Source organism: Taudactylus pleione, unplaced genomic scaffold (assembly GCF_031769625.1).
Source record: "Taudactylus pleione unplaced genomic scaffold, aTauple2 ptg000032l, whole genome shotgun sequence".
Lineage (NCBI taxonomy): Eukaryota > Metazoa > Chordata > Amphibia > Anura > Myobatrachidae > Taudactylus > Taudactylus pleione.
In genome coordinates, this window is record NW_028284434.1 from 48,933,748 (window position 1) to 48,946,338 (window position 12,591).

Sequence of the window (12,591 nt, forward strand, 5' to 3'; positions counted from 1 at the left end):
GTGTGCAACATGTCCGCAAACACATAATGCAGTGTTTCGTGGCCTCTATGCTTCTTTAACAGCATTATTCTAAATGCTATTTCATTACTAATGTTTTTTCGCTGCCTAGTACAATGGAGGTATGTAACATGTTACATGTGGATTTAAAACATACACACATATAAGCGTACAATTTGTCACATGTTAAAAAGCACCCCGAGCGTAGTTCATAAAATCAGATTTTATATGTCGAACTTCAACCTGAGCCACGTGACAGAGCATGGTCTGGACTATTAGGTGGGGGAGATGTGGCCAGTACTTTATTTTCTTCTGCTGTGCCCGCAAGCACAAAGGGTCAGCGTCAGCGAAACCAGGGGGCATTTTGGCATCTGCCCCAACCAGCTGAATGCCAACCTTTGGGTGGACGCCCAGAGCACCTGTGAAAGAGAGTGTGAAACTGATCAGGTAAGAATGGGTTAATCCCTTGTACTCTGCTCCTGTCAGTTTTCAGATTTATGGATTAGAATATACCGTATTAAACTACGCTCCACTGAATGTATAAGACTATAACATTGAATGTTTGTGCTAAACATGAATACAATATTGGCCCAGGTTGCTGCTTTAGATCTGTAGGTCTCCTATGCAATAGTACTTTCCTTGCACTGTTAGCACATGAAAAATGCTATAGAAATAAATCGTATCTTTATGGCTCCATACACTCCTTCCATATCTCCAGTTATGCAGCCTGCATCTTTTAGTAGCTGTGGCCCTTTACCCATTTATTCCACTGAGTCCTGGCCAACGCACAAAAAAAATTAATTCTTTAGTTTCTTCTTCAGGGTCCCTATGGCTCCACAGAGAGACATTGGGGTGTAGGTGGGACCTGGAGGACCGGACACCAAGAGCAAAGCTTTTCAATCCCAGGATGATCCGGTCCTTCCCTCTCTACCCTGCCCACAGCCTGAGGGCACTCTCGTTGGTGTCCGGCAGGAGCTGGACCACCATTATAACAGGGGGCTGCCTTATGCAGCCCAAGCTTTATTTTTTTTATTTCATTTAATTTTTATTTCTACCAGCAGGGTGAGCAGCACCAGATGTCTGTGCTGTCACCCCATCACCCCTCCGCGGCGCCGTGATACCAAATCTGCGCTAGGTACTCCCGGCGGGGATCCGAGGGGGACTAGCAAGCAGGCTCCCCGGACCCCCAAACTGCAGCCCGGCATCCAGGGGACAGGTAAGGCGGGGACCCGCGTATTAGTGTAGTCTTGTCTTAAGAGACAGACCGGAGGCGCTAATGTGGACATTAGCTCGCCCACTACTCCACTAGACCACCAGGGCATTAACATACTGGTGCACTGGCATATTATTAAGGCCAGGGGACCTGGTGGTTACCGTCAGCCAGGGGATAAGGCGCTCTCCCTGCAGCCCCTCCCCCAGCTTAAGGTGCCATTCCACTGCGGTCCTGGTGTTCACTGGGCTGCTCCTCCCTCACCCTCCGCCCCCTCAGAGATGTGCGGTAGCCATTTTAGGCAAACAGTCTCCGGGAAGCGCTGAGTCCAATCTCACTGTATACCGATCCCAAGGGCCAGGTTATACAGCGCTATATCCTACCAGCAACTGCGGTCTGTGTAGTTGATAATAGTGCCCATTGCATACATGTAATGTTCTTTTATGATTCGTATGTGACTTGTGCTAGCGCTAATCTCTGTTTTTCTATACTGTCAGTTATAACTATCCCTTTCTTCTGCTATACCCTGTCATTATTATTATTATCATTTATTTATATGGCGCTACAAGTGTTCCGCTGCGCCTTACAAAGTACATAAAAAAGTTGTAGACAAGCGACTTACAGAACAATACAATACAGGACAAGGACATGGATGATATACATTGCTACATTAGTGACCATAACACCCAGATAAGCAACAGAACATAAGCAACCAAGTGTTAGGTGCCCTAGTGGTGAGTAAGAAGTAGATGAAACTAAAGTAAGGAGAAGCACAAGAGGGTAGAGGGCCCTGCTCGTAAGAGCTTACATTCTAAAAGGGAGGGAAGACAAACAGGTTTGACACAGACGGGGTAGATGTGGAGGAAGGAGCATGTAGCAGGGAGTTAGAATGATTGCTGGAAGGCTTTGATGAAGTAGTGGGTCTTGAGAGCCCATTTGAAGGATTGCAAATACTAAGGTACAGGATTGTCATAATAAGGTACAGAGGGTCATTGTACCTCACACTTGTGAGGGCTATCACATACTTCATAACGCGTTGCACACTACATTATGCCATATCTAACACGGTTGCACGCTCCCTGGTGTCATATGTAGCGCTGTTGCATACTACCTTGTTCCATATATAGCGCTGTCGCTCCAGGGGGCCACCGGTAGCGCAGTTGCACATTATATTGTGCTATATATTGTGCTGATGCATACTACATTATGCCATTTATAGCGCTGTTGCATACTACATGGTGCCATATATAGCACTGCTGCATATTATATTTGGTCATATATAGCACGACTGCACACTACCTTGTTCCATATTTCACAAACTGCAGGGTGTTCACTGCACTGTATCATTACTATGGCTGGCAGAGGAAAGAAAAACAAACAGCCTCAAGATCCTGCTCCTCTTCTGTCCTGTAACTCCTGCTCAACGGGCTTAGCTCCAGAGGACTTCATTCAGGATGGGCTTTGCACTAATTGTTACACAGCCCCAGGTCCCTCAGCCCATGTGTCTCTCCCTCAGGACCCACCCTGGGCGGCTTTTTCACAGATGCTGGCAAAAATTACGTAACAGAGAGCTCCCCCTGTGCGATGGCCACAACAGGTACTCCCTGCAAATACTTTGCCTCCCCCATGGGTAGACATGCTGTCTACCTTATTACAGAGATTGGCTACTACCTCTACAGTTTTGCAGCAAATGCTACAAAGGGAAAAGCCTTTACCTACTAAACCCTCTAAACGTGCTGTTATCCTCTCAGTCCACTCAGTTATCTGATTCTGACATATCATCTGGGGAGGCAAAAGACGCAGACTTCTCTCACTCTGGCTAGATACAAGAGGTCGCTCTGAATGAGGGCGGCCGCTTGTGGTGTGAAGTGCGGCCTCCTGGTCGCTAGCTAAGGTGTGGGTTACCACCCACAGCTCTAGCGAGCAACCAGGTTGATGGTCGCGATGATCGAGCAGGAAGCTCCCTACTGACATCATTGCTGATGTCAGTGGGGCCACGCCCAAACGGCAAGCGTTCCGTCAGGAACGCCTCCGTTTGGCCGGCCACCCCCCCCTGCCCGCCTCCCAAACAGGGCGAGCTGTCAATCACCATCGACAGCTCGCCCCCTTTGATGCGAGACCCATAGAGACGGAGCGCCCATCGCTAGCCGGGTCTCAAGCATGCGCACGTCGGAGCCAGCTCCGACGTGCGCATGCCCAGTGGGCAGACATCGACCCGGTTGCGAGCGCTCATCGCTTGCGACCAGGTCTGAATAAGGCCCTCTGACTCTGTCTCCGGAGTAGAGGAGCCACCCTCTAAACTAGATATACCTGCTCTTGTCAGAGCTGTAAAATCCATTTTGCAAATAGAAGAGGATGAACCCGCTCCTAAGAAAAATAATGCATTTTTTATATGACAAAAGTAGTTTTACCAGAGTTCCCTCAATCAGACCAGCTATCTGATCACATGAGTGAAGCATGGAATATGCCCGGTAAAAGGTTTCAAATTCCAAACGGTCCAGTTCCTTTTACCCTCTTCCAGCTATTGATTGCACTAAATGGGAAATTCCCCAGCAGTAGATTCTCATGTAACTCGTTTGGTTAAAAATGCCACGTTACCCAGTCATACTGCTACCTCCTTGAAGGAGACTACAGATAGACGTATAAAAGCTTGTCATAAATCAATTTACTCTCTTACAGGAGCTATTACTCGTCCTGCTAGGGCTACAGCCTGGGTGGCGAAGGCCATTGAGAGTTGGGCAGTGGCCATAGAAGAAACACTTCCTCTGATGCTTCAAGGGAGAAACTCTCCTATGTATCTCACATTAGGGATGCAGCCTCCTACTTAGGTGAGGCAGCTATGGATATGACTCTCCTGGCCTCCAGGATATCTGCCACTTCGGTAGTGGCCTGCTGTATCGTTTGGCTCAGTTACTGGAAAGCAGATTCAGACTCAATACCAGCTCTGGAGTCTCTCCCTTATTCGGGTGACATCCTATTTGGTCCAGAGCTAGATAAAATTGTGACTACTTTGGCAGCTTCCAAGACGGCGTTCCTGCCCCCTACCTATAATTCAAAACCTAGGATGTTTATCCTTTCATTCCTTTCTCCCTCAAGGCAAAGCCAAGGGTCAGTCCTTTCCACGGCAACAGACATCAGCCAAGGCCTCCAAGCCTAGGGTCAAACAGGCCTGAGCTACTAGACGTCCACCTGCCAAGTCTGTGGACAACCCTGCAGCCTGACGGGCGGGCCTCTCTATGGGGCTCCCAGTGTAGGAGGCTGACTTCTTCAATTCGCCCAGGTTTGGCATCAAACCACGTCAGATACCTGGGTAAGAGAAGTGGTCTCCCACGGATATACCATCGCCTTCCTGAGGTGACCCCCCCAACAGTTCTATTGCACAGGACCTCCATCGGACTCAACCAAGGCCCTCCTGCTCCACAAAGCCATTCAGTCCTTACTGAATTCAAGAGTAATAATTCGGGTCCCTTCCTCACAATGGGGCAAGGGCTATTATTCTACCCATTTCTTCATTCAGAAGCCCAATGGGTCTCATCGGCCTATTCTCAATCTCAAATCTCTGAACAAGTTTATCAGGGTGCCCAAGTTTTGTATGGAAACTCTCTGTTCTGTTATCCTAGCAATGGAGCCTGGAGATTTTATGGTATCCCTAGACATTCAGGACGCTTACCTACATGTACCCATAGCGCCTTCTCATCAACAATCTCTCCGGTTTGCTATACTACAGCAACATTACCAATTTCAGGCTCTGCCGTTTGGCCTTTCAACGGCCTCTTGGGTCTTAACCAAGATCATGGCAGTTAGGGCGGCTTTGTCGTCAACGGATCAGACTGCTCCCATACTTGGACTCTTCAATGTTATCTGCAGGTAACCATTACCTTTCTACAAATGCATGGTTGACTGATCAACTGTAAAAAGTTCCCTGACACCATCTCAAAAGATGGTACAATTGGGAGCCCTCCTGGATTCTCAAGTTCAGAGAATCTTCTTGACGGCAGACAAGATTTCAGACTACGCAGACTGCTTTACAATCAAAGAGTGTGGATTCACTCTGCAGTGCAGGCCTTGGGATCAATGGTGTCCACCTTCGACTTGGTGGAATTTGCCCAGTTTCACTCCCGGCCTCTACAACACCTGCTGCTCTGCAGGTGGAACGGGCTACCCCATCTGCTCAAACCTCAGATGATGAGCCACCCACCAGAGGTTTGCCTGTCCTTAGCCTGGTGGCTACAGACTCCCCATTTGAACCAGGGTCTTCCCTTTTGGATCCCGGACTGGGTTCTCCTCACCACGGACCCAAGCCTCAAAGGGTGGGAGGCAGTAACCAGCAAACACTCCATCCAGGGCCGATGGTCCCCAGTCGAGGCAATGTTGCCAATCAACATCCTGGAACTTCAAGCCATCTACAGAGCTCTCACTCTGGCGCAGAATATTCTGAAAAACATGCCAGTATAAGTACAGTACTACAACGCCACGGCTGTGGCCTACACTCGACGTCAATCAGCAATGACAGAAGTGTCCCGCATTCTCACATGGACCGAATGCAGTCTCCCAGCCATCTCCGCAGTGTTCATCCCAGGAATTCTCAATTGGGAAGCGAATTTCTTCAGCTGGCACGACGTGCATGCAGGAGAGTGGTCTCTACATCCAGAAGTCTTTCAACTCCTTGTGGACAAATGGGGTCTAGCGGATGTGAACCTCATGGCCTCAAGACCCAACCATAAACTTCCAGTATATGGAGCCAGGACAAGTGACTCCAACGCGGCCTTCGTATATGCATTATCTGTGAGGTGGACCTACCACTTGGCGTACCTCATTCCAATATCTCTTCTTCCTTGGGATCTTCAGAAGTTCAAACAGGAAGGGGGGCACAGTCCTGTTGGTAGCTCTGCATGGCCCAGATGCCATTGGCACTCCGATCCTTAAAGTCTCTCCATAGACGCTCCTCTTCAACTTCCTCTTTGACTAGACCTGTTGTCTCAGGTTCCCTGTCTACATCTGGACCTGGCCCGCCTGTCTTTAACGGTTTGGTTCTTGAGAAATCCCTCCTAAGGGTTAAGAGACTTTCTAACTCTGTGGTACAGACCATGCTCGGAGCACGTAAACCGGCCTCGGCCAGAGTTTATCACCGGATATGGCATACTTAGTTTCTAGGAGCACACTACTGGAAATATGACCCTCAGGTTTTTAAGGTTTCTAGAATACTTGCCTTTCTGCAGGCTGGGTTGGATCTTGGACTCCGCCTGGCGTCTCTAGAAGTGCACATCTCCGCTCTGTCCATCTGGTTCCAGCGCAGAATTGCTCCTCTACCGGATGTCCACACCTTCCTGCAAGGTGTTCTATGGATACAACCTCCCTTTGTCCCTCCTGTGGCTCCATGGGATTTGTCAGTGGTGCTCAAAGCACTTCAGGAACCTCCATTTGAACCTCTGGAATCGGTGGATAGCAAATGGTTCACTGTGAAGACTTTCTTCTGGCTATAGCATCTGCCCATAGGGTATCGGATTTAGGAGCGCTTTCATGCCGCTCCCCCTTTTTGATATTTCATCAGGATAGGGCTGTTCTTCGAACACGCCCGGGCTTCCTTCCCAAGGTGGTTTCTCGCTTCCACCTGAATGCAGAAATTGCGGTTTTGGCCTTTAATTCACCAGACCTCTCGGCAGGTGAGGCATCTTTGGATGTGGTCCGAGCTCTAAAGATCTACATGGACCATACTACTTCCATCAGTTAATCAGACTACCTCTTTATGATATATGGATTCCACAAGAAGAGATGGCCAGCTAACAAACAGACTCTGGCCAGATGGATCCGCATGACTATCTCACAGGCTTACACGCAGTCGGGCCTTCCATTGCCGACTACAGTCTCTGCTCTTTCTACTCGCTCTGTGGGTCCCTTGTGGGTTCCCCAGTGTGGCGTCTCAGCTGAACAACTATGCAAGGCTGCCACCCTGGTCTCCTGTCCACACCTCTCTTAGGTTTTATGCCTTTGACACATTTGCCTCTCAGGATGCTTCCTTCGGACGTAGGGTTCTCCTATCAGCGCAGGAGCATTTCCACTCTTGAAACACTGCTTTGGTACATCCCCAATGTTTCCCTGTAGAGCCCTATGGACCCTGAAGAAGAAAATGAGAGTTATGGTAAAACTTATCTTTGTTAATGCTTTCTTCGAAGTCCCTAGGGTCCACAGGGCACCCGTTCTGCCGCACCTGGCTTCTATGGTTATTTTCTCTTGGTCACTTGTTTCCTTCTCTGTGTGAGAGTGTGATTCTTCAGTGTACCAGTCTTCCTTCTCTCCTGTCCTGCCTTGGGCTTGTTAACATAACTGAAGTGCCCTCAGGCTGTGGGTGGGGTATAGGGAGAAGAACCGGAGCAACCTGGGATTGAAAAGCTTTGCTGTTGGTGTTTGGTCCTCCAGGTTCCACCTACACTGTCTCCCTGTGGACCCTATGGATTTCAAAGAAAGAGAGTTAACCAAAGTAAGTTTTACCATAACTAATTTTTTCTGTATAGTCATTTGGAAGCAAACATATACGTTTTCAAAAATGACCCAGGCTGGAGTGCTGGAGTTCTCAGTGAATACAGCATAGCTGCCCTATAGCCTATCACTTTCACCCTTACCTGCCTGTATATCAATATTATTATCAATATCCTTTATTTATATGACGCCATAAAGGGTCTCCAGTGCCTTACAAAGTACATAAACCGAGGCAGTATGTACAAAACAAGAAAAAAGTGACTTAGGGCCTGGTTCAGGGGTGGTCTGTGATTTTTAACGTATTCGCAATAGCCGAAACATACAACTGCCAGTTTTAGCACTCAGCTTCTGTAACAGTGTGCGAATGATTGAGTAAACCCCGAGACGCCTGTTTCCAGTATCTGGATTAAGAACACTCCGCCATCAAAACACTATTGCTCGCAGCATCGACCCCTCGCACAGTGTACCTGATTAGGCTTAGAATGGAATTGCAAAGCTGCACGCAAGCAGCTTTGCAATTCCGTCCTAACAATTATGGTAATGCAGCAGGAGGCATCACACCTCCTGCATGCATTACTTATCCGAGCTGCGTTGTTCAACGCAGCATCGGATAATCTGCGAGAACATCGGCCGGGGTCATGCAAGCCGGCTGCCGCAGATGAGAGAAAGAGGCTAGGAAATCTCAGTCAGCCGATGGAGATCCTGGCCTCTTCCCTCCAGCCCCCCTTCCCTCCCAACGGCAGTGACACGCCCCAGTTTCCGGAAACCGAGGCAGTCGCCGCCCCTCCTGCCCCCAAATGGCAGCAGACTGTCACCTCCCAGAAACAGCCATGACTCACAGAGGCCTTTTCGAATTATACAGATCCGTACAGTTAGATTTGCAAGTGCACGGTATGGGTTCCTCTGACTTTTCTTACATGCACAGCAGCAAAACATCGCTCAACTGTGCAAACATCAGCACTCTGTGCACCTCTGCAACAGGTCCTTACACTACAAAACATTGCAGGATACGGACAAGGGGCCTGATTCAGCAACGATTGCAAATGCAACTACGTACGCAGAACAAGCTATTGTTAGCCATTGCGCAAATGTATAAGCCGCACAGAGGAACCCATCGCAGAATGAGTGACAGGCTGTGAGCGTTTGGGGGTGGTGACGGGGGAGTGGTCGGAAAAACGCAGACGTGTGTCTGCGTGCATAAATTAGCCACAGTGATTGCATATGCAGCATGAGAGCCCACTGCGTGCAAAGAGACTTGCAGTGTCTGCGGCTGGTCAGACCTGGTATAAATACTGCATGACTGGCCAATGTGCATCGATGGTACTGATGTATACGCAGAAGAGCGACATCGGACGGATTCCGGGGTTGGCATCTCCACTACTGTCGGGATTCCGGCGCTGGTCTTCTGGCCGGCAGTGAGGATTCCGGCGCCAAGATTTCAAAACCCGGCATCCCAGCTGTAGGCATAGTAAATACATCCCTAATAGCAGGTTGGGTTTGGTTTGTTGTGTGCATGCGCACATTGTGTTACACAGGGATGCAACCTAGGTCTCAGCATATTTGAACAATGACTAAAGCTTCAGCAGGTGACACATAAATGCCACTACCGACATCACTCTTTAGCCAAGACTCATGATAGCATTAGGGATAATATATAAACGTGAACACATCTATTTACAAATCACTCTGACAGGGCTCACTGAGTCCCAATGGAACAAAAGCCTGTCCCTGCTAGGATTAGATTGGGTTATTTCTGGGGACATATTTCAGGATCTGACTTACTGTCCTCATTGTGACATTGGCAGAGACACAAATTAGGTAGCATGAGTAATGGGAGGTCTTAGGGCGCAAAGCAGTGCAGGTTATAAGGATCTCCATAAATTAATAGATAAACCTAACCTATGGTCAAACAAGCATCCCTGGAAGACCTCAGGAGTCACCATTCAGCTGTCTCACCAGCTTGCACAGTGCTCTCTATAAAGGAAAAAGTATTATTGAAATTGCTATAGTCTACATAATAATGTCTTTTTAAAATAATGTTTTCCAGGATTGTGAAGCATTTGAGAGATGTTGCAGAAATGTTTGTGGACAACAGAGTTGTGTGGCCGCCCGTTACCCAGACTCCGGCCTGCCAGCTCCTGGTTCCCTCCGTCCTGCTACCTGTGCCAGTTTTGTCTGTGCTCAGCAGGGATCAGTCTGTGAAATGTGGGAAGAGCGTCCAGTCTGCCGCTGCCGTGAGCGATGTGGAAAACAGCCAGGTTTTACTTGTGCCTCGGATGGGCTAACTTACTTTAACAGTTGCTACATGGATGCTGAAGCTTGTGCCAGAAGCATCACCTTAGTAGAAGTGCCCTGCAAGTTTGTGTCAACCTGGCCTCTCACAACTGCAGTCCCTTCTGAGACCACCTCACAGCCAACCCAGTCTTCCAACCCTTTGGAAGTGCCTTTGCCTCCAGCACTGTATCATTCACCAGCCCCACAGTCAGTGACCATAGGTGGCACTGTAGGGTTACAGTGTGAGTCTAGTGGACGCCCACGGCCAGAAATCCTCTGGGAGAAGTTGGGAGATGGATCTGCGGCTCCACTGATGCGACCAGACCAGATGTATGGCAATCTAGTGGTGACCAATTCTGGCCAGCTTGTCATCTACAATGCTCGTCCAGAAGATGCTGGAATTTATGTTTGTATGGCACGGAACTCAGCAGGCCTTCTACATGCTCAGTTCCCCCTCTCTGTTGTCAGGAAAGGGGCAACCCCAGTAAGTGCAGTCCACTCATCTCAATGTCTAAAGCCCCCAAACCACAAGGAGTGCCAAGGTCCTCTGGTTCTTTACTGGTTCTATGACCCACAAAGTGGTGACTGCCAGACTTTCCTTCATAAGGGATGTCCAGGTACTACCAATATCTTTCAGACTTATGAAGAGTGCCGGGTATCATGCCAAGCGAAACCACCAGATCTCTGTACGCTACCACCTGTAAGAGGTCCATGTAAGGCTCCAGAATGGAGGTGGGCATACAGTCCCCTCATGCGCCAGTGCTTTGCTTTTATTTACGGTGGATGCCATGGTAACCAAAACAACTTTGAAAACAGACAGGCCTGTGACGAACGCTGCCCTGTACCACGTACAAAGCAGTGCCAAGGATGTCACCATCGAGGACGGCTTGCACCTAGCTTGTGCCGTAGTGACTTTGTGATTGTGGGGAGGCTTGAGGATTCTGGGGAGGAACGAGTACTACGGGTGGTGCTCGTGGAGGTACTAAAGGACGACTACATGGGCCTTCATCTTTTCCACACCAAGTACCTGGAAGTGACTGTGGAAGAGAGTGGTGGAAAGGGGTGTACTTGTGCCAATCTTGCGGTTTCAGAGGACAGTCAGCTCTTGATCATGGGGGAGGTACAAGATGGCATGGCGTTACTGGGGCCCTCTAGCTTTGTCCGCCCTGCCAATGAGAAAAGACTGAGGAAAGTCAGAGACATGCTTGTAAAGGGGACATGTCAGACGCTGAACCGATTTCAAGACTGAAAGAGACATGTTACCATGACATGTAATATAACCTAATAAATCCTGGATAATAAACCTTTCCTCCGTTCTCTCATTGTGAGACTGATACAAAAAAAAAAAATAACAATATCTATATGACAATATTACAATGGATCCCAATGTGTGTGATCAATAAGCAATCACAGTGCACCTACTGCCTGCACACAGCCAATTTATGGGCTGAGGGTCTGATTCAGAGCTGAATGCTCTGACCAGAGCGTACGCTCTGAATCAGGGCCCTCCTCCATGAAAATGGAGCGGCCTCCTGGCCGCTCGTATAGCTGTGGGTGACCATCGGTACCATGGAGTACATCGCAGCCTCTGACCTTACTCAGAAATTGCCAACCTCGTCGCATGCATTGAGTACACAAACTGCGCACGGCATCGCAGTGGTTAATTTTTGCACGCCCCTGCAACGGTGTTCCAACGCACTGGCACTCCCGCGTTTCTCCGACCCCCTCTCCCGTCACCTCCCACAAACAGTACTTCCTGTCCATCACTTTTCCTATGGTCTGCGTAGTCACTGCGATCGCAGTTCCGATTGCAGTGGCTGGTTCGCGCACGCGCACTGTGATGCTTACGCAGAACGCAACAATCGGCCGATTGCGTGCGTAATAGCAGTTGCAATCGTTAGTGAATCAGTCCCATTGTCTGTCTGCCGGACACAGTCAGTCGGCTATACAGACACAGGGCCCGATACAGAGATGTACGCTAATGCAATCACAACTGCATACTCTCACGGATCGTAGTTGCCAAAATATACTGGTGCCTTCCAAAGCACAGCCGAGCATAGGGACGCCCACTGCTGCCTTCTCATATACATCCGATGACGTGCAACAGCATAAACATCGGTACCATCGACGCACATCGGGCAGTCACGCAGCATGTAAGTCACGTCTGACCAGCCGCAAACACTGCATCTCTCCTGACACACAGCGAGCAGTCATACTCCAAAGGTGATCACAATGGCTAATTTATGCACGCCCACAAAACGGCTTTTAAACAGCTTTTGCTTTATTTAAAAACAGATAGAAAACATCATTGATATATCAGAAATACCCAAATACGTAAAATCACATCAATTGTTGCAAGTAAAGAAAACTCACGTCACCTTTACCCCTCCCTACTATCCCACTCTTGCAACTCCTCCCCCTACACACTCCCAACACAAACCTTAAACATATTTCCTAACCCTTAAGTAGCGGAAAATGAAGCACAGCTTTTTAGGTGTATGCAAACCATTCCGTCCCCAAATTTTCAACACCCAGGACTTTGATAGAAGAAACCCATAAGATCAATAAAGGGAAAGGACTTCTGCTACCCACTCAAGGGGGCTTTAGATGGGACCAACTGACAGCATCCATTC

At 48.7% G+C, this 12,591-nt stretch overlaps 1 protein-coding gene across 1 annotated transcript; it reads left to right on the top strand.

The window, feature by feature from the left end:
* Positions 1–285: 285 nt before the first annotated feature.
* On the top strand, positions 286–11,207 carry WFIKKN1 (WAP, follistatin/kazal, immunoglobulin, kunitz and netrin domain containing 1). The gene is made up of 2 exons (XM_088451902.1): positions 286–444; positions 9,732–11,207. The coding sequence occupies exons 1-2, from the start codon at positions 286–288 to the stop codon at positions 11,205–11,207; spliced, it is 1,635 nt and encodes a 544-aa protein (XP_088308028.1).
* The last annotated feature ends 1,384 nt before the right edge of the window (positions 11,208–12,591 follow it).

What these genes read in the sequence shown, in the direction of transcription:
- WFIKKN1 (XM_088451902.1), top strand. Translation starts at nt 286, where the DNA reads ATGTGGCCAGTACTTTATTTTCTTCTGCTGTGCCCGCAAGCACAAAGG. An exon ending in GAGAGTGTGAAACTGATCAG is followed by an intron (nt 445 to 9,731) that starts GTAAGAATGGGT and finishes AATGTTTTCCAG; the next exon opens with GATTGTGAAGCATTTGAGAG.